The sequence below is a fragment of the Anomaloglossus baeobatrachus genome, chromosome 2, assembly GCF_048569485.1.
Source record: "Anomaloglossus baeobatrachus isolate aAnoBae1 chromosome 2, aAnoBae1.hap1, whole genome shotgun sequence".
In the NCBI taxonomy this organism is placed as follows: domain Eukaryota; kingdom Metazoa; phylum Chordata; class Amphibia; order Anura; family Aromobatidae; genus Anomaloglossus; species Anomaloglossus baeobatrachus.
This window is the reverse complement of record NC_134354.1, coordinates 794,417,270-794,439,931: the sequence shown is the minus strand read 5'-3', so window position 1 is coordinate 794,439,931 and position 22,662 is coordinate 794,417,270. Positions and strand designations below refer to the sequence as shown.

Genomic DNA, 22,662 nt, shown 5'->3' with positions numbered 1-22,662 from the left:
GCTCAGGACGGACACTGCGGCCAGGTTCCTATTCATGCAATTACTTCCTTTTTTTTTTTGTTCTGGTGTTTTATTTGCAAATTAGAGCCCCAAAAAGCCACAAATGTGCGATTGATGTGTGGGGTTTACCCCCCGATGCTGCAGGGGCTGGTGGACGGTCACAGCCTCGTATATTCCAGGTTGTCTGTTCTCTCCTGTGCTCCGGCCCCCACACGTGTTCAGTAATGTCCCACCAGACACCTGCGTCCCCTGCACCCAGCACTGAGCGTCCCTCACCCACCACAGTCCATAGAGCGCCCACTGAGCGGCATGCTGGGAGACCACCTGTAGCAGAGGGACACTGGATTGGAGGACAGTAATGGCACATACTAGAGGAAAAATGAGGGGTGCACTTACTTTCCCACCACCAGTGGAGCCACCATGTTGCATTTTTATGCCACTAATTTTTATGCCACAACTTCTGCTCTACTCTATGGGATACAGGGTGGATGTCAGCGTGGACGCCGCGGCTGTGGGGTCTTTCACATGTGGACTGAGCGTTCATTTTTTTTTATAAACAAACACCCAAGATGATAAGTGCACGCGTCGCGTCTGTGCGCCGAACGACTGCACAACGCCCAACAAGAAGTGATGGGGAGGACGGCACAAAGGCACCCGGGACACGTGAGGAGGACAGCGCAAGAATACCCGGGCGGGTACAAGGAGGACGACACGAGGACATGGGGGGGCGGCGCAAACACACCTTCTACACGAGGAGGGCAGCACAAGAATACCCGGGCAGGCACAAGTAGTGCGACACGAGGACATATGGAGGGCGGCGCGAGGGCACCCAATACACAAGGAGGGCAGCAGAAGAATACCCGGGCGGGCACAAGGAGGACGACACGAGGACACCCCCGACATGAGGAGGACAGCACAAGAATACCCGGGCGGGTACAAGGAGGACGACACGAGGACATGGGGGGGCGGCGCAAAGACACCTTCTACACGAGGAGGGCAGCACAAGAATACCCGGGCAGGCACAAGCAGTGCGACACGAGGACATATGGAGGGCGGCGCGAGGGCACCCAATACACAAGGAGGGCAGCAGAAGAATACCCGGGCGGGCACAAGGAGGACGACACGAGGACACCCCCGACATGAGGAGGACAGCACAAGAATACCCGGGCGGGCACAAGGAGGACGACACGAGGACACCCCCGACATGAGGAGGACAGCGCAAGAATACCCAGGCGAGCACAAGGAGGACGACACGAGGATACCCCTGACATGAGGAGGACAGCGCAAGAATACCCGGGCGAGCACAAGGAGGACGACACGAGGACACCCCCGACATGAGGAGGACAGCGCAAGAATACCCAGGCGAGCACAAGGAGGACGACACGAGGATACCCCTGACATGAGGAGGACAGCGCAAGAATACCTGGGCGGGCACAAGGAGGACGACACGAGGACATCCCCAACATGAGGACAGCGCAAGAATACCCGGGCGAGCACAAGGAGGACGACACGAGGATACCCCTGACACGAGGAGGACAGCGCAAGAATACCCGGGCGGCCACAAGCAGTGCGACACGAGGACACCCCCGACACGAGGAGGACAGCGCAAGAATACCCGGGCGAGCACAAGCAGTGCGACACGAGGACATTTGGAGGGCGGCGCAAGGGCACCCCTGACACAAGGAGGGCAGCACAAGAATACCTGGCGGGCACAAGGAGGACGACACGAGGAGGACAGCGCAAGAAAAACCCGGGCAGGCACAAGGAGGACTACACGAAAACATGGGGGGGGCGGCACAAAGACACCTTCTACACGAGGAGGACAGCACAAGAATACCCAGGCGGGAACGGGGATTACATCAGTTGCCCCAGCTCTGACATCACAGTGCGAGCAGGGAAGGCTGGGAGATTTCAGCTCTGAACTCTAGCATACCTCCGAGTTCAGCTCTTGCAGTAGAGAATAAAATGCACCAAGAATATTAATGAAATCCACGTCTCCATTTCTTCATTTACATCCACTACAGAACACAAAAAAACAAAACCCAAAAAGGTGCAATGTACAGCGCAGCCCCCACAGCACGGCAGCCGGGGGCCAAAACGCAGAGCAGACCCCAAAGAGGGAAGCAGCGAAAGCTTCAGTACAGTCCAGGGAGGCGTCCATACCAGGAGGCGCGCAGATCCCCCCATATATACACAGGTCACGTGACTCCGGGAGTCCACACTATGTGAAGTAATGCGGCTTCTTCACGTTGACGCCGTACTCCGCCAGCGCAGGGGTCAGGTCCTCCATGGTCAGCGTGTACTTCTTATCCTGCAGAAGAGGACGGCAGAGATTACACCGGAGCCATAACACAAGGACAGCCGCCCCCCCCCCCCCCCCAGGGCGCAGGCACCCCCCGAGACACCCCCCCCAGGGCGCAGGCACCCCCCGAGACACCCCCCCCCAGGGCGCAGCCACCCCCCGGCCCTTCCCAGGGCGCAGCCACCCCCCGGCCCTTCCCAGGGCGCAGCCACCCCCCGGCCCTTCCCAGGGCGCAGCCACCCCCCGGCCCTTCCCAGGGCGCAGCCACCCCCCGGCCCTTCCCAGGGCGCAGACACCCCCCGGCCCTTCCCAGGGCGCAGCCACCCCCCGGCCCTTCCCAGGGCGCAGACACCCCCCGGCCCTTCCCAGGGCGCAGACACCCCCCGGCCCTTCCCAGGGCGCAGACACCCCCCGGCCCTTCCCAGGGCGCAGACACCCCCCGGCCCTTCCCAGGGCGCAGACACCCCCCGGCCCTTCCCAGGGCGCAGACACCCCCCGGCCCTTCCCAGGGCGCAGACACCCCCCGGCCTCCCCCAGGCGCAGACACCCCGCGGGCGCAGGCACCCCCCAGGGCGCAGGTACCCCCCCCAGGGCTCAGGCGCCCCCCCAGGGCGCAGGCACCCCCCCAGGGTTCAGGCGCCCCCCCCAGGGCGCAGGCACCCACCTTGCTCTTGCTGCGGGAGCTCCCGGACGCCGTGCCCTTCATCTTACAGTGCTGCAGAGCGTCATTAGCGATGTCCGAGATAAACTTCTGCGCGGCCAGCGAGATGAGGCGTATACTGTGGAGAGAAGCCGGGGTCAGGATGGCACCAATATATAGCCCCCCGCTGTGCTGCAATGAGGGTCTTATACTCACATCCGGGGGTCCGAGGCCTCGAATCCTGCGCGGTTCAGATAATAGCCAGTGACCGCATCCGGAATCTGCCAGAAAGACATAAAGAAGTTACCCCATTGTCTCTGGAGTTCACAGTGAGGAGGCAGCGGATGTGGCGGCCCCTCTGTGCAGGGTACGGGGGTCCGCACTCTGCTGGCTCCGGCCTTCAGTGCAGTGCGCAGAATTCAGCATTTTCTAGAGAATAAGCCTTCTGAGATGTGAGCTCTCCGGTGACACCATCATAGGGCATCACAGCTGCAGACAACACGGAAGGATGGACGGCCAACCGGCAGAACTACGAGCCCCAGAGCGGCACTCACCGTCGGTGTATAGTCCTCCAGCTGCATCAGGAAGTCCACCAGCGGCGTGCTGGAGATCACCGGCTTAATGTCACCATTGATCACGCCTGGCGGCAGGTACACACCATTAGAAAGAGAACTTTCAGCCGGAGCCGTGGCCGAGGCCGCCAATACCGGAACTGAGGGGACAAAAGACGAGGCCATGTCACAGGAGCCGGCCTGCACCATCACAACATACAGCCTGCACTATACTCCAGAGCTGCACTCACTATTCTGCTGGTGCAGTCACTGTGTACATACATTACATTACTGATCCTGAGTTACCTCCTGTATTATCCTCCAGAGCGGCACTCACTATTCTGCTGGTGCAGTCACTGTGTACATACATTACATTACTGATCCTGAGTTACCTCCTGTATTATCCTCCAGAGCTGCACTCACTATTCTGCTGGTGCAGTCACTGTGTACATACATTACATTACTGATCCTGAGTTACCTCCTGTATTATACTCCAGAGCTGCACTCACTATTCTGCTGGTACAGTCACTGTGTACATACATTACTGATCCTGAGTTACCTCCTGTATTATACCCCAGAGCTGCACTCACTATTCTGCTGGTGCAGTCACTGTGTACATACATTACTGATCCTGAGTTACCTCCTGTATTATCCTCCAGAGCGGCACTCACTATTCTGCTGGTGCAGTCACTGTGTACATACATTACATTACTGATCCTGAGTTACCTCCTGTATTATCCTCCAGAGCGGCACTCACTATTCTGCTGGTGCAGTCACTGTGTACATACATTACATTACTGATCCTGAGTTACCTCCTGTATTATCCTCCAGAGCTGCACTCACTATTCTGCTGGTGCAGTCACTGTGTACATACATTACTGATCCTGAGTTACCTCCTGTATTATACTCCAGAGCTGCACTCACTATTCTGCTGGTGCAGTCACTGTGTACATACATTACATTACTGATCCTGAATTACCTCCTGTATTATCCTCCAGAGCTGCACTCACTATTCTGCTGGTGCAGTCACTGTTTACATACATTACATTACTGATCCTGAGTTACCTCCTGTATTATACCCCAGAGCTGCACTCACTATTCTGCTGGTGCAGTCACTGTGTACATACATTACTGATCCTGAGTTACCTCCTGTATTATACTCCAGAGCTGCACTCACTATTCTGCTGGTACAGTCACTGTGTACATACATTACTGATCCTGAGTTACCTCCTGTATTATACCCCAGAGCTGCACTCACTATTCTGCTGGTGCAGTCACTGTTTACATACATTACATTACGGATCCTGAGTTACCTCCTGTATTATCCTCCAGAGCTGCACTCACTATTCTGCTGGTACAGTCACTGTGTACATACATTACTGATCCTGAGTTACCTCCTGTATTATACTCCAGAGCTGCACTCACTATTCTGCTGGTGCAGTCACTGTGTACATACATTACATTACTGATCCTGAGTTACCTCCTGTATTATCCTCCAGAGCTGCACTCACTATTCTGCTGGTGCAGTCACTGTGTACATACATTACTGATCCTGAGTTACCTCCTGTATTATACTCCAGAGCTGCACTCACTATTCTGCTGGTGCAGTCACTGTGTACATACATTACTGATCCTGAGCTACCTCCTGTATTATACTCTAGAGCTGCACTCACTATTCTGCTGGTGCAGTCACTGTGTACATACATTACATTACTGATCCTGAGTTACCTCCTGTATTATCCTCCAGAGCTGCACTCACTATTCTGCTGGTGCAGTCACTGTGTACATACATTACTGATCCTGAGTTACCTCCTGTATTATACTCCAGAGCTGCACTCACTATTCTGCTGGTACAGTCACTGTGTACATACATTACTGATCCTGAGTTACCTCCTGTATTATACCCCAGAGCTGCACTCACTATTCTGCTGGTGCAGTCACTGTTTACATACATTACATTACGGATCCTGAGTTACCTCCTGTATTATCCTCCAGAGCTGCACTCACTATTCTGCTGGTGCAGTCACTGTGTACATACATTACATTACTGATCCTGAGTTACCTCCTGTATTATCCTCCAGAGCGGCACTCACTATTCTGCTGGTGCAGTCACTGTGTACATACATTACATTACTGATCCTGAGTTACCTCCTGTATTATCCTCCAGAGCTGCACTCACTATTCTGCTGGTGCAGTCACTGTGTACATACATTACATTACTGATCCTGAGTTACCTCCTGTATTATCCTCCAGAGCTGCACTCACTATTCTGCTGGTGCAGTCACTGTGTACATACATTACTGATCCTGAGTTACCTCCTGTATTATACTCCAGAGCTGCACTCACTATTCTGCTGGTACAGTCACTGTGTACATACATTACTGATCCTGAGTTACCTCCTGTATTATACCCCAGAGCTGCACTCACTATTCTGCTGGTGCAGTCACTGTGTACATACATTACATTACTGATCCTGAGTTACCTCCTGTATTATCCTCCAGAGCGGCACTCACTATTCTGCTGGTGCAGTCACTGTGTACATACATTACATTACTGATCCTGAGTTACCTCCTGTATTATCCTCCAGAGCTGCACTCACTATTCTGCTGGTGCAGTCACTGTGTACATACATTACTGATCCTGAGTTACCTCCTGTATTATACTCCAGAGCTGCACTCACTATTCTGCTGGTGCAGTCACTGTGTACATACATTACATTACTGATCCTGAGTTATATCCTGTATTATCCTCCAGAGCTGCACTCACTATTCTGCTGGTGCAGTCACTGTGTACATATATTACATTACTGATCCTAAGTTACCTCCTGTATTATACTCCAGAGCTGCACTCACTATTCTGCTGGTGCAGTCACTGTGTACATACATTACATTACTGATCCTGAATTACCTCCTGTATTATACCCCAGAGCTGCACTCACTATTCTGCTGGTGCAGTCACTGTGTACATACATTACTGATCCTGAGTTACCTCCTGTATTATACTCCAGAGCTGCACTCACTATTCTGCTGGTACAGTCACTGTGTACATACATTACTGATCCTGAGTTACCTCCTGTATTATACCCCAGAGCTGCACTCACTATTCTGCTGGTGCAGTCACTGTTTACATACATTACATTACGGATCCTGAGTTACCTCCTGTATTATCCTCCAGAGCTGCACTCACTATTCTGCTGGTGCAGTCACTGTGTACATACATTACTGATCCTGAGCTACCTCCTGTATTATCCTCCAGAGCTGCACTCACTATTCTGCTGGTGCAGTCACTGTTTACATACATTACATTACTGATCCTGAGTTACCTCCTGTATTATACCCCAGAGCTGCACTCACTATTCTGCTGGTGCAGTCACTGTGTACATACATTACTGATCCTGAGTTACCTCCTGTATTATACTCCAGAGCTGCACTCACTATTCTGCTGGTACAGTCACTGTGTACATACATTACTGATCCTGAGTTACCTCCTGTATTATACCCCAGAGCTGCACTCACTATTCTGCTGGTGCAGTCACTGTTTACATACATTACGGATCCTGAGTTACCTCCTGTATTATCCTCCAGAGCTGCACTCACTATTCTGCTGGTGCAGTCACTGTGTACATACATTACTGATCCTGAGCTACCTCCTGTATTATACTCCAGAGCTGCACTCACTATTCTGCTGGTGCAGTCACTGTGTACATACATTACATTACTGATCCTGAGTTACCTCCTGTATTATCCTCCAGAGCTGCACTCACTATTCTGCTGGTGCAGTCACTGTGTACATACATTACTGATCCTGAGTTACCTCCTGTATTATACTCCAGAGCTGCACTCACTATTCTGCTGGTGCAGTCACTGTGTACATACATTACTGATCCTGAGCTACCTCCTGTATTATACTCTAGAGCTGCACTCACTATTCTGCTGGTGCAGTCACTGTGTACATACATTACATTACTGATCCTGAGTTACCTCCTGTATTATCCTCCAGAGCTGCACTCACTATTCTGCTGGTGCAGTCACTGTGTACATACATTACTGATCCTGAGTTACCTCCTGTATTATACTCCAGAGCTGCACTCACTATTCTGCTGGTACAGTCACTGTGTACATACATTACTGATCCTGAGTTACCTCCTGTATTATACCCCAGAGCTGCACTCACTATTCTGCTGGTGCAGTCACTGTTTACATACATTACATTACGGATCCTGAGTTACCTCCTGTATTATCCTCCAGAGCTGCACTCACTATTCTGCTGGTGCAGTCACTGTGTACATACATTACTGATCCTGGGCTACCTCCTGTATTATACTCCAGAGCTGCACTCACTATTCTGCTGGTGCAGTCACTGTGTACATACATTACATTACTGATCCTGAGTTACCTCCTGTATTATCCTCCAGAGCTGCACTCACTATTCTGCTGGTGCAGTCACTGTGTATATACATTACTGATCCTGAGTTACCTCCTGTATTATCCTCCAGAGCTGCACTCACTATTCTGCTGGTGCAGTCACTGTGTACATACATTACTGATCCTGAGCTACCTCCTGTATTATACTCCAGAGCTGCACTCACTATTCTGCTGGTGCAGTCACTGTGTACATACATTACATTACATTACTGATCCTGAGTTACCTCCTGTATTATCCTCCAGAGCTGCACTCACTATTCTGCTGGTGCAGTCACTGTGTACATACATTACTGATCCTGAGTTACCTCCTGTATTATCCTCCAGAGCTGCACTCACTATTCTGCTGGTGCAGTCACTGTGTACATACATTACTGATCCTGAGTTACCTCCTGTATTATACTCCAGAGCTGCACTCACTATTCTGCTGGTGCAGTCACTGTGTACATACATTACATTACTGATCCTGAGTTACCTCCTGTATTATACTCCAGAGCTGCACTCACTATTCTGCTGGTGCAGTCACTGTGTGCATACATTACTGATCCTGAGTTACCTCCTGTATTATACTCCAGAGCTGCACTCACTATTCTGCTGGTGCAGTCACTGTGTACATAGATTACATTACTGATCCTGAGTTACCTCCTGTATTATACTCCAGAGCTGCACTCACTATTCTGCTGGTGCAGTCACTGTGTACATACATTACATTACTGATCCTTAGTTACCTCCTGTATTATACCCCAGAGCTGCGCTCACTATTCTGCTGGTACAGTCACTGTGTACATACATTACTGATCCTGAGTTACCTCCTGTATTATCCTCCAGAGCTGCACTCACTATTCTGCTGGTGCAGTCACTGTGTACATATATTACATTACTGATCCTAAGTTACCTCCTGTATTATACTCCAGAGCTGCACTCACTATTCTGCTGGTACAGTCACTGTGTACATACATTACATTACTGATCCTGAGTTACCTCCTGTATTATACTCCAGAGCTGCACTCACTATTCTGCTGGTGCAGTCACTGTGTACATACATTACATTACTGATCCTGAGTTACCTCCTGTATTATGCTCCAGAGCTGCACTCAGTATTCTGCTGGTGCAGTCACTGTGTACATACATTACTGATCCTGAGTTACCTCCTGTATTATACCCCAGAGCTGCACTCACTATTCTGCTGGTGCAGTCACTGTGTACATACATTACTGATCCTGAGCTACCTCCTGTATTATTCTCCAGAGCTACACTCACTATTCTGCTGGTACAGTCACTGTGTACATACATTACATTACTGATCCTGAGTTACCTCCTGTATTATCCTCCAGAGCTGCACTCACTATTCTGCTGGTGCAGTCACTGTGTACATACATTACTGATCCTGAGTTACCTCCTGTATTATACTCCAGAGCTGCACTCACTATTCTGCTGGTGCAGTCACTGTGTACATACATTACTGATCCTGAGTTACCTCATGTATTATACTCCAGAGCTGCACTCACTATTCTGCTGGTGCAGTCACTGTGTACATACATTACTGATCCTGAGTTATATCCTGTATTATCCTCCAGAGCTGCACTCACTATTCTGCTGGTGCAGTCACTGTGTACATATATTACATTACTGATCCTAAGTTACCTCCTGTATTATACTCCAGAGCTGCACTCACTATTCTGCTGGTGCAGTCACTGTGTACATACATTACATTACTGATCCTGAGTTACCTCCTGTATTATCCTCCAGAGCTGCACTCACTATTCTGCTGGTGCAGTCACTGTTTACATACATTACATTACTGATCCTGAGTTACCTCCTGTATTATACCCCAGAGCTGCGCTCACTATTCTGCTGGTGCAGTCACTGTGTACATACATTACTGATCCTGAGTTACCTCCTGTATTATACTCCAGAGCTGCACTCACTATTCTGCTGGTACAGTCACTGTGTACATACATTACTGATCCTGAGTTACCTCCTGTATTATACCCCAGAGCTGCACTCACTATTCTGCTGGTGCAGTCACTGTTTACATACATTACATTACTGATCCTGAGTTACCTCCTGTATTATCCTCCAGAGCTGCACTCACTATTCTGCTGGTGCAGTCACTGTGTACATACATTACTGATCCTGAGCTACCTCCTGTATTATACTCCAGAGCTGCACTCACTATTCTGCTGGTGCAGTCACTGTGTACATACATTACATTACTGATCCTGAGTTACCTCCTGTATTATCCTCCAGAGCTGCACTCACTATTCTGCTGGTGCAGTCACTGTGTACATACATTACTGATCCTGAGTTACCTCCTGTATTATACTCCAGAGCTGCACTCACTATTCTGCTGGTGCAGTCACTGTGTACATACATTACTGATCCTGAGTTACCTCATGTATTATACTCCAGAGCTGCACTCACTATTCTGCTGGTGCAGTCACTGTGTACATACATTACTGATCCTGAGTTATATCCTGTATTATCCTCCAGAGCTGCACTCACTATTCTGCTGGTACAGTAACTGTGTACATACATTACTGATCCTGAGTTACCTCCTGTATTATACCCCAGAGCTGCACTCACTATTCTGCTGGTGCAGTCACTGTTTACATACATTACATTACTGATCCTGAGTTACCTCCTGTATTATCCTCCAGAGCTGCACTCACTATTCTGCTGGTGCAGTCACTGTGTACATACATTACTGATCCTGAGCTACCTCCTGTATTATACTCCAGAGCTGCACTTACTATTCTGCTGGTGCAGTCACTGTGTACATACATTACATTACTGATCCTGAGTTACCTCCTGTATTATCCTCCAGAGCTGCACTCACTATTCTGCTGGTGCAGTCACTGTGTACATACATTACATTACTGATCCTGAGTTACCTCCTGTATTATACTCCAGAGCTGCACTCACTATTCTGCTGGTGCAGTCACTGTGTACATACATTACATTACTGATCCTGAATTACCTCCTGTATTATCCTCCAGAGCTGCACTCACTATTCTGCTGGTGCAGTCACTGTGTACATACATTACTGATCCTGAGTTACCTCCTGTATTATACTCCAGAGCTGCACTCACTATTCTGCTGGTGCAGTCACTGTGTACATACATTACTGATCCTGAGTTACCTCCTGTATTATACTCCAGAGCTGCACTCACTATTCTGCTGGTGCAGTCACTGTTTACATACATTACTGATCCTGAGTTACCTCCTGTATTATACTCCAGAGCTGCACTCACTATTCTGCTGGTGCAGTCACTGTGTACATACATTACATTACTGATCCTGAGTTACCTCCTGTATTATACTCCAGAGCTGCACTCACTATTCTGCTGGTGCAGTCACTGTGTACATACATTACATTACTGATCCTGTGTTACCTCCTGTATTATACCCCAGAGCTGCGCTCACTATTCTGCTGGTGCAGTCACTGTTTACATACATTACTGATCCTGAGTTACCTCCTGTATTATCCTCCAGAGCTGCACTCACTATTCTGCTGGTGCAGTCACTGTGTACATACATTACTGATCCTGAGTTACCTCCTGTATTATACTCCAGAGCTGCACTCACTATTCTGCTGGTGCAGTCACTGTGTACATACATTACATTACTGATCCTGTGTTACCTCCTGTATTATACCCCAGAGCTGCGCTCACTATTCTGCTGGTGCAGTCACTGTTTACATACATTAATGATCCTGAGTTACCTCCTGTATTATCCTCCAGAGCTGCACTCACTATTCTGCTGGTGCAGTCACTGTGTACATACATTACTGATCCTGAGCTACCTCCTGTATTATACTCCAGAGCTGCACTCACTATTCTGCTGGTACAGTCACTGTGTACATACATTACATTACTGATCCTGAGTTACCTCCTGTATTATACTCCAGAGCTGCACTCACTATTCTGCTGGTGCAGTCACTGTGTACATACATTACTGATCCTGAGTTACCTCCTGTATTATGCTCCAGAGCTGCACTCAGTATTCTGCTGGTGCAGTCACTGTGTACATACATTACTGATCCTGAGTTACCTCCTGTATTATACCCCAGAGCTGCGCTCACTATTCTGCTGGTGCAGTCACTGTGTACATATATTACATTACTGATCCTAAGTTACCTCCTGTATTATTCTCCAGAGCTACACTCACTATTCTGCTGGTGCAGTCGCTGTGTATATACATTACATTACTGATCCTGAGTTACTTCCTGTATTATGCTCCAGAGCTGCACTCAGTATTCTGCTGGTGCAGTCACTGTGTACATACATTACTGATCCTGAGTTACCTCCTGTATTATACTCCAGAGCTGCACTCACTATTCTGCTGGTGCAGTCACTGTGTACATACATTACTGATCCTGAGTTACCTCCTGTATTATACTCCAGAGCTGCACTCACTATTCTGCTGGAGCAGTCACTGTGTACATACATTACTGATCCCGAGTTACCTCCTGTATTATACCCCAGAGCTGCACTCACTATTCTGCTGGAGCAGTCACTGTGTACATACATTACATTACTGATCCTGAGCTACCTCCTGTATTATACTCCAGAGCTGCACTCACTATTCTGCTGGAGCAGTCACTGTGTACATACATTACATTACTGATCCTGTGTTACCTCCTGTATTATACCCCATGTGAGGTAAATCCGGAGATATGACGATAAATCATGATATTCAAGTTATGTCAGGAAGCCCTCTCCTGGTGTCACCCCCCCTTTCCTCCTGTCACACAACTCCTTCAATCAGAAAATTTACCACAGGGATAAACGGTTTGTTTAGCAGATAGGTGTCAAAGGAACTGGTCTGTGTTCCACTTACACCTCCAACAGCCATCTCCTGTGATATGGAAATTGGATGATTGGGGAACACTGGACACAGGATGACTCCCTGCCGTGACCCTGTGGTAGGGGCTGCTATCTAATTAGCAAGCTTGGAAGTATCCAGACAGAACGACTCCAGGAAAAAATGGTTCATATCTCGCAAGCCATATTTCCGCTAAATATGGCAACCATAAAAATGGTGTCTCCGCATGCGGACGATGCTGGCACACCCTTTTTATGGGAGGAGGACATTGGGAAGTACCCCAGGCGTGATATCAGCCAATGGGGAACTAGTAGACAAGTCATGAGTCCTCTCGTTCTGTAGCTAAATTCATAACTGTCACAATGAGAGCATTGGCGTCTGCCTACGACGCTCCCAGGCAAAGTTATGGCCATATCCCCTGTTGTGGATATTGTCCATAACTCCAGCCAGGGGTGGAGCAGTGCTTCCCTCTGAGGTCACGAAGGTAGGAGGGGACCTGGATTTGCCCAGGTTGATAACCCTACTTCGGCCATTTTCCAGTGTTCTTTCGCCGGGGGTCACGTGTAGGAAACATCTGTGGGAAGGATCCTAGAAACCTGGTCTGCAGCGCCCCCCTGTGGCCAGACGCACAAGGTAACTGCTGGAACTGTGTATGCCTGTTTGTAACCCATGCTTTGATTGTAACTGTACTCTGACATATGTATATTCTGTAGATTCCCTATTGTATATATTGTAGTTTCTAGTGTGCTTTAGGCTGATTAAATTATATAATTAATCTTGGGCTGTTCTGTTATCTCGATCTTGAATCCCACGTCTGTGTGTTCGGCTAATAGTTACCGTGAAGCGGTTGGTGGCAGCGAGTTGTGCCAAGGATTATTGTGGGGAGGCCAGTGAGATTCGGGGAGGTTTTATATATTCCGCCCGCGGAGGTTGGGGGAATATATACCCTACTCTCACCGGGGACCCTTCAATAATCGGCACAAGTAGTATAGCGGCCTCCTTGCTTATCGTCGGGCAATTCCATAATTGGCCTGACTATAAGAGGGGCGCTAGAGAGCGCGTCACGTGCTCTGTCTGTCGGTCGGGAGGTATAAAGGAGGGGTGACCCCCACTTGTTACCCCCCGATTGTGACGTACTGGTAGCCATAGCGGGGGATTTCTGAGTGACCCCCCCCGGTGGTTCGTGACATATTGGTGGCAGCGGTGGGATCAAGATAATAGTGTGTGTGAGTGTGAGACCCATACTCCCAGACACTAAAGACTGCCTGCAGCAGCTGTGGCTGCTGGGGTCTTCAGACTAGCTCAACACTAGAGTGTCAGAGTGCAGATACTGTAAGGTGTGTGGAGGCATCAGGTGTCAGTTCTGTGTCAGTGACCAAAAGTCTGCAAGAATGGCTGATGGCACCAGGAGCAGAGCTATGCAACTGGCCAATGCTAAAGCAGGAGCCGAAGAGAGGGAGGACGGTGCTGTGGACAGTAATGAGGAGGTTGCCCACGAGTCCTCCAGGAGCTCGACGCCAGAAAACCGTTCTGCAGAGGACAGCGCACAAGCTGGCAATTATGGACAAGATGAGGAGCAGCTCACCCAAGGGTCCTCAACGAGCCAGATGCCAGCCCTCCGCTCTGCAATGGACAGTGAATCACCAGGCTCCGCAGCGGGCCGCAGATCACCACGTGCCATTCCACCGAGCCTGGGAGGCTCGGATAGCCTTCTTCAAATGGCTATGGCCCTTCTCCAGGCTGGAGACCAGGAGGGCTACAAGGAACTCCTGGCAGAGCGCAGGGCAGAGCGGCAGGCAGCGCGTGAAGAGCGCCAGGCAGAGCGTGAGGCTGCGGAGCGACGGCAACAGGCAGACCGTGACCACCAGCTGCAGCTAGCTCAGCTCCGGCCCTCATCAGCCACACGTGACCTTCAAGACACCAAACTTCCAAAGGTCCGTGTTGAGGACTTCCCAGTGCTGGAGAAGGATGGAGACTTGGACTCTTTCTTGACTGCTTTTGAACGGACTTGCTTGCAGCACCATCTGGACAAGGATCAGTGGGCCACATACCTGACCCCCCGTCTAAGGGGTAAGGCCCTGGATATCCTTGGGGACTTGCCTGCTGAGGCAGATCAGGGCTACGACACCATCAAGCGGGCCCTGATCCAACAGTACAACCTCACTCCGGAGTCCTACCGCAAGAAGTTCCGGACCCGGCAAAAGGGACCAAAGGACTCCTGGGCTGACCACAGGCGGGCACTTGCCCGAGCTGCCGACCACTGGACCCAAGGCCTGCAGCTTTCCACCGGACCGGAGATCCTGGACTTGTTCATCACGGAGCAACTCTTGTGGAACTGCCCTGAGGATCTCCGCCAGTTCATCCGAGACCAGAAGCCAAAGGGGTCCACGGCTACAGCTGCCCTTGCCGATGACTACACCAACAATCGGGCTCCTGAGGCCAGGAGAGCAGCCACCAGCAGCACCTGGAGAGGGGGTAAGATGAATTCTGCGACTGCCCCACCTGCCCCTAGACTGCAGGGGGTGTCCCCCTCAACTCCCCTCTCCAGGCCCGTGGCAGAACCAAGACGGTGCCATCAGTGCAACCTACCTGGACACTTCAAGGCCATGTGCCCTCAGCGTCCCAAGGCCCCGGCTCCGTCCCCGTCCCAAGGGCCGCCCAAGGTGTATTGTGTGGGTGGGGGTGGTGGTAGGTCCCTGGACAGCTTCCAACCTGTCACCGTCGGCCGGTCTGTGACCATAGGACTGCGAGACAGCGCCTCGGAGGTGACTCTGGTGCGGCCTGAGATGGTGTCCCCCCAAGACTTGATCCCTGGAAAAACCCTCGCTGTCTCCGGGATTGGAGGCATTGACCCGGCGCTGCCTGTTGCTGACATTTATGTGGACTGGGGCGCAGGGCGAGGGGTGAGAGAGGTGGGGGTAACTGATCGGATCCCTGCAAACGTGCTACTTGGGACAGATTTGGGGCAGATAACCTCCCAGTTTGGGCCCCCCCCAAGGGCTGAACCTTCAGCCAGTACTGACATGCCTCCGGACAATGTTAATGTGTTCTCCATGAATGATGTAAGGGAGGAGGGAGTGAACTCTGATACTTCTGCTTGCATAGACACCATAGACACACACACAGCTGCAGCTGTGACAGGGGAGGGGGTCAGAGAAAGGTGTGACCATGCCTCTACAAGTGATCAGCCAGTGAGCTGGGATCTGTTGCCCTCTGCAGGGATAAGCAGAGAGCAGGGTGCTGCAGGGGGAGGACCAGTGTGTGGGGTGGGGGCTACCACAGCAGATGCGGGGTCCCCAGAGATTTCACAGCGGGGTTCTGTTGCTGCAGGGGGGGAACAGGCAGGTGAGATTGGGGCCGGTCCCGGAGCGGAAGTGCTCCCAGGTAAGATCTCGGTGCAGGGTTCCCCCACAACCGGGGTGTCAGGAAGCCAGGTAGGTCTGCCTGAACCGGCGACTTGGTCAGGAACGGAGGAGGAGCAGGCACGACCCACGGTCGCAGCGGCTGTGGCCGCTGTCACCCGCAGTGGGAGTGCTGGAAGCCAAGGGGCCTCCCGGAGGTCCGATAGCTCTTCCCCTTCTGACCAAGTGGCAGCCGAGTCAGGTGGAGGCCAGGACACAGGTCCCGGGGTACTGACCGAAGATGTGACAGTCTCGTCGATTCTGGCCACATCTAGTCAGGGGTTTCAGGCAGCGTTAGAAGCTGACGACAGCCTGAAAGCTCTAAAGGAGCAGGCGGCACAGCCTCCCTCGGACTCGGACCCGGAGCGAGTGGTCTGGGACCAAGGACGGCTGTACCGGGTCACGGTCCAGCAGGGTTCACCGGAGGCGTGGCCCAGGGACCGACAGTTGGTGGTACCCTATCCGTTCCGGACGGAGTTGTTGCGGATCGCACATGAGATTCCGATGGCCGGACACCTAGGGATCGCTAAGACCAAGGCCAGGTTAAACCAGCATTTCTACTGGCCAAAAATGGGGGCCGATGTGGCTGCCTACTGCCGTTCGTGTGAAACCTGTCAGAGTGGGGAAGGCGGGGCCACACCCCAAAGCCCCACTGGTATCTCTGCCAATCATCGATGAGCCTTTCAGGAGGGTGGCTGTGGATCTGGTCGGCCCGCTGGCCATCCCCAGCAGCTCCGGGAAACGCTTCATACTGACGGTAGTGGACTATGCCACCCGGTACCCAGAAGCAGTGGCCTTGTCGTCCATTCGGGCTGACAAGGTGGCCACCGCATTGCTGGTGATTTTCTCCAGAGTGGGTTTTCCCCAGGAAATGCTCACTGACCGGGGGACCCAATTCATGTCCCAGCTGATGGAGGCCCTCTGTAAGCAAGTCCAGGTGCGACATCTGGTGGCCAGCCCGTACCATCCACAGACTAATGGCCTGTGCGAGCGGTTCAATGGCACCTTAAAGCAGATGCTTAAGATGTTGGTCGACTCCCATGGGCGTGACTGGGAGCGGTATCTCCCCCACCTGTTATTTGCTTACCGGGAGGTTCCACAGGCCTCAACAGGATTCTCACCGTTTGAGCTCCTGTACGGGCGACGTGTGCGGGGCCCCCTGGCTCTGGTGAAAGAGGCTTGGGAAGGGGATTTGGCCACCCCTGGAGTGTCGGTTATCGAGTATGTCATGCGCTTTCGGGACAAAATGCAGGCCTTGACGCAACTGGTACACGACAATATGGCTCAAGCCCAGGCCGATCAGAAGCGTTGGTACGACCAGAACGCTTGTGAGAGGACCTACCAAGTGGGTCAAAAGGTGTGGGTACTGGTCCCCGTACCACAGGACAAGCTTCAGGCAGCCTGGGAAGGCCCATACCTCGTGTACCAGCAGCTCAACCCTGTGACGTACCTGGTCACCCTGGACCCTGCCCGTGGAAGGCGGAAGCCCTTCCATGTGAACATGATGAAGGCACATCATGAGCGGGAGGCATGTGCGCTCCCCGTGTGCAACCTGCCCGAGGAGGGAGAAGCGGAAACCCTCTTGGATATGCTAGCCCAGGTTAGGGCAGGCGGATCCATTGAGGATGTGGAGGTTGGCCACCAGCTCTTGAAGGACCAACGGTCCCAGCTGTGGGCCACCCTACACCCCTTCCGGGGGTTGTTTACCAACCAGCCCGGAAGGACTAACTTGGCTGTCCATCACGTGGACACTGGGGATCATCCCCCGATCCGGCGTTCAGCATATCGGGTCTCCCTGGAGGTGCAGCAACACATGCGCCAGGAGATTGACGAGATGCTGAAGCTGGGGGTGATCCAGGCATCCAACAGCGCTTGGGCCTCGCCTGTAGTCCTCGTCCCTAAGAAGGACCGAACCACTCGGTTCTGCGTGGACTACAGGGGGCTCAATGCTGTCACGGTCGCCGATGCGTACCCAATGCCACGCATCGATGACCTGCTCGATCAGTTGGCCGGGGCTCAGTACCTGACCATCATGGATCTGAGCCGGGGATATTGGCAGATCCCCCTGACTCGCAAGGCCAGGGAACGCTCTGCCTTTATTACCCCATTTGGACTGTACGAGTCCACGGTGATGCCATTCGGGATGAGGAATGCCCCTGCCACTTTCCAGCGGATGGTCAACACCCTGCTCAAGGGACTTGAAGGGTACGCGGCCGCGTACCTGGATGACATTGTCGTCTTCAGTCCCACCTGGGAAGATCACCTAGAGCATCTAGCACAGGTGCTCAGGCGGATCCACCGGGCAGGTTTGACCATCAAGCCGGGAAAGTGTCAGCTGGCCATGAGCGAGGTCCAGTACCTCGGTCACCGGGTAGGCGGGAGAACACTGAAGCCCGAGCCTGAGAAAGTGGAGGCCATCGCATCCTGGCCCACCCCCAGGACCAAGAAGCAGGTGATGTCCTTCTTGGGGACCGCTGGGTACTATAGGAGGTTTGTTCCATGCTATAGTAGCCTGGCAAAGCCCTTGACGGACCTCACCAAGAAGAAGCTGCCCTCTGCAGTCGATTGGACAATGGACTGCGAGACAGCCTTCCGGGCCCTAAAGGACGCCCTGTCCAGCCCGCCCGTGCTACAGGCAGCCGACTTCACGCGGCCGTTTGTAGTACAGACCGACGCCAGTGACTTCGGCCTCGGTGCGGTGCTCAGCCAGGTGGACTCTGCGAGCCAAGAGCACCCAGTCTTGTACCTGAGCAGGAAGCTGTTACCAAGGGAAGTTGCCTATTCCACGATGGAGAAGGAGTGCCTGGCCATAGTGTGGGCCCTGCAGCGTCTGCAACCCTATCTATACGGGCGCCACTTCATCGTGGAGACGGACCACAATCCCCTCAGCTGGTTGCACACCGTCTCCGGGACGAATGGCAGGTTGTTGCGATGGAGCCTGGCGCTCCAGCAATACAACTTCACCATTCGACACAAAAGGGGCCGTGACCACGGTAACGCAGACGGGCTGTCCCGACAAGGAGAGGTCGCGGACGGGCGCACGGGGGAACACCGGAGTGTGCTGCCCCCTAGCGCCCTCAAAAGGGGGGAGGTGTGAGGTAAATCCGGAGATATGACGATAAATCATGATATTCAAGTTATGTCAGGAAGCCCTCTCCTGGTGTCACCCCCCCTTTTCCTTCACACAACTCCTTCAATCAGAAAATTTACCACAGGGATAAACGGTTTGTTTAGCAGATAGGTGTCAAAGGAACTGGTCTGTGTTCCACTTACACCTCCAACAGCCATCTCCTGTGATATGGAAATTGGATGATTGGGGAACACTGGACACAGGATGACTCCCTGCCGTGACCCTGTGGTAGGGGCTGCTATCTAATTAGCAAGCTTGGAAGTATCCAGACAGAACGACTCCAGTAAAAAATGGTTCATATCTCGCAAGCCATATTTCCGATAAATATGGCAACCATAAAAATGGTGTCTCCGCATGCGGACGATGCTGGCACACCCTTTTTATGGGAGCAGGACCTGGGGAAATACCCCAGGCGTGATATCAGCCAATGGGGAACTAGTAGACAAGTCACGAGTCCTCTCATTCTGTAGCTAAATTCATAGCTGTCACAATGAGAGCATTGGCGTCTGCCTACGACGCTCCCAGGCCAAGTTATGGCCATATCCCCTGTTGTGGATATTGTCCATAACTCCAGCCAGGGGTGGAGCAGTGCTCCCTCTGAGGTCACTAAGGTAGGAGGGGACCTGGATTTGCCCAGGTTGATAACCCTACTTCGGCCATTTTCCAGTGTTCTTTCGCCGGGGGTCACGTGTAGAAAACATCTGTGGGAAGGATCCTAGAAACCTGGTCTGCAGCGCCCCCCTGTGGCCAGACGCACAAGGTAACTGCTGGAACTGTGTATGCCTGTTTGTAAACCATGCTTTGATTGTAACTGTACTCTGACATAACTGTATATTCTGTAGATTCCCTATTGTATATATTGTAGTTTCTAGTGTGCTTTAGGCTGATTAAATTATATAATTAATCTTGGGCTGTTCTGTTATCTCGATCTTGAATCCCACGTCTGTGTGTTCGGCTAATAGTTACCGTGAAGCGGTTGGTGGCAGCGAGTTGTGCCAAGGATTATTGTGGGGAGGCCAGTGAGATTCGGGGAGGTTTTATATATTCCGCCCGCGGAGGTCGGGGGAATATATACCCTACTCTCACTGGGGACCCTTCAATAATCGGCATAAGTAGTATAGCGGCCTCCTTGCTTATCGTCGGGCAATTCCATAATTGGCCTGACTATAAGAGGGGCGCTAGAGAGCGCGTCACGTGCTCTGTCTGTCGGTCGGGAGGTATAAAGGAGGGGTGACCCCCACTTGTTACCCCCCGATTGTGACGTACTGGTAGCCATAGCGGGGGATTTCTGAGTGACCCCCCCCGGTGGTTCGTGACACCCCAGAGCTGCGCTCACTATTCTGCTGGTGCAGTCACTGTGTACATACATTACTGATCCTGAGTTACCTTCGGTATTATCCTCCAGAGCTGCACTCACTATTCTGCTGGTGCAGTCACTGTGTACATACATTACTGATCCTGAGTTACCTCCTGTATTATACTCCAGAGCTGCACTCACTATTCTGCTGGTGCAGTCACAGTGTACATACATTACATTACTGATCCTGAGTTACCTCCTGTATTATACTCCAGAGCTGCACTCACTATTCTGCTGGTGCAGTCACTGTGTACATACATTACATTACTGATCCTGAGTTACCTCCTGTATTATCCTCCAGAGCTGCACTCACTATTCTGCTGGAGCAGTCACTGTGTACATACATTACTGATCCTGAGTTTCCTCCTATATCATACTCCAGAGCTGCACTCACTATTCTGCTGGTGCAGTCACTGTGTACATACATTACTGATCCTGAGTTACCTCCTGTATTATACTCCAGAGCTGCACTCACTATTCTGCTGGTGCAGTCACTGTGTACATACATTACTGATCCTGAGTTTCCTCCTGTATTATACTCCAGAGCTGCACTCACTATTCTGCTGGTGCAGTCACTGTGTACATACATTACATTACTGATCCTGAGTTACCTCCTGTATTATACTCCAGAGCTGCACTCGCTATTCTGCTGGTGCAGTCACTGTGTACATACATTACTGATCCTGAGTTACCTCCTGTATTATCCTCCAGAGCTGCACTCACTATTCTGCTGGTGCAGTCACTGTGTACATACATTACATTACTGATCCTGAGTACCTCCTGTATTATACTCCAGAGCTGCACTCACTATTCTGCTGGTGCAGTCACTGTGTACATACATTACTGATCCTGAGTTACCTCCTGTACTATACTCCGGAGCTGCACTCACTGTGTACATACATTACTGATCCTGAGCTACCTCCTGTATTATACTCCAGAGCTGCACTCACTATTCTGCTGGTGCAGTCACTGTGTACATACATTACTGATCCTGAGGTACCTCCTGTATTATACTCCAGAGCTGCACTCACTATTCTGCTGGTGCAGTCACTGTGTACATACATTACATTACTGATCCTGAGTTACCTCCTGTATTATACTCCAGAAGCTGCACTCGCTATTCTGCTGGTGCAGTCACTGTGTACATACATTACTGATCCTGAGTACCTCCTGTATTATACCCCAGAGCTGCACTCACTATTCTGCTGGTGCAGTCACTGTGTACATACATTACTGATCCTGAGTTACCTCCTGTATTATACTCCAGAGCTGCACTCACTATTCTGCTGGTGCAGTCACTGTGTACATACATTACTGATCCTGAGTTACTCCTGTATTATACTCCCAGAGCTGCACTCACTATTCTGCTGTGCAGTCACTGTGTACATACATTACATTACTGATCCTGAGTTACCTCCTGTATTATACTCCAGAGCTGCACTCACTATTCTGCTGGTGCAGTCACTGTGTACATACATTACTGGTCCTGAGTCACCTCCTGTATTATACTCCAGAGCTGCACTCACTATTCTGCTGGTGCAGTCACTGTGTACATACATTACATTACTGATCCTGAGTTACCTCCTGTATTATACTCCAGAGCTGCACTCACTATTCTGCTGGTGCAGTCACTGTGTACATACATTACATTACTGATCCTGAGTTACCTCCTGTATTATACTCCAGAGCTGCACTCACTATTCTGCGGTCGCCCCTGCACGTGTATACACCAGTCCCCTCTTCCCCGGTGTCTCCCTTCAGTCTCACCGCTCGCCCGCCGTTCCCCCGGATCTCTCCCCGGTATCCCAGCTCCGGTCCCGGCGGCTGTGGTGGCGGCAGGCCCCGGTTTGGGGATATTGGCCGGGCTCGGTTTGTTCTCGATCACTGCCCCGAGCGGAGCCGGTTGTCCGGACACCGGAGCCTCCTGCACTGGTTCTGCTGCGCTCATCTTCTTTCTGTCAACTTCCGGCCTAAACCGGAAGTGCTGGAAACACGTGACGATGAGGACGGGATGACGTCATGACGCCGCGCCC

At 51.6% G+C, this 22,662-nt stretch overlaps 1 protein-coding gene across 1 annotated transcript; it reads right to left on the bottom strand.

Moving 5' to 3' along the window:
- Positions 1–1,983: 1,983 nt before the first annotated feature.
- TAF10 (TATA-box binding protein associated factor 10) lies at positions 1,984–22,622 on the bottom strand. Its single transcript, XM_075337697.1, has 5 exons — positions 22,397–22,622; positions 3,497–3,654; positions 3,159–3,223; positions 2,967–3,081; positions 1,984–2,311 (listed from the first exon to the last, which is right to left on the bottom strand). The coding sequence occupies exons 1-5, from the start codon at positions 22,575–22,577 to the stop codon at positions 2,222–2,224; spliced, it is 609 nt and encodes a 202-aa protein (XP_075193812.1). The 5' UTR covers positions 22,578–22,622; the 3' UTR covers positions 1,984–2,221.
- Between the last annotated feature and the right edge of the window lie 40 nt (positions 22,623–22,662).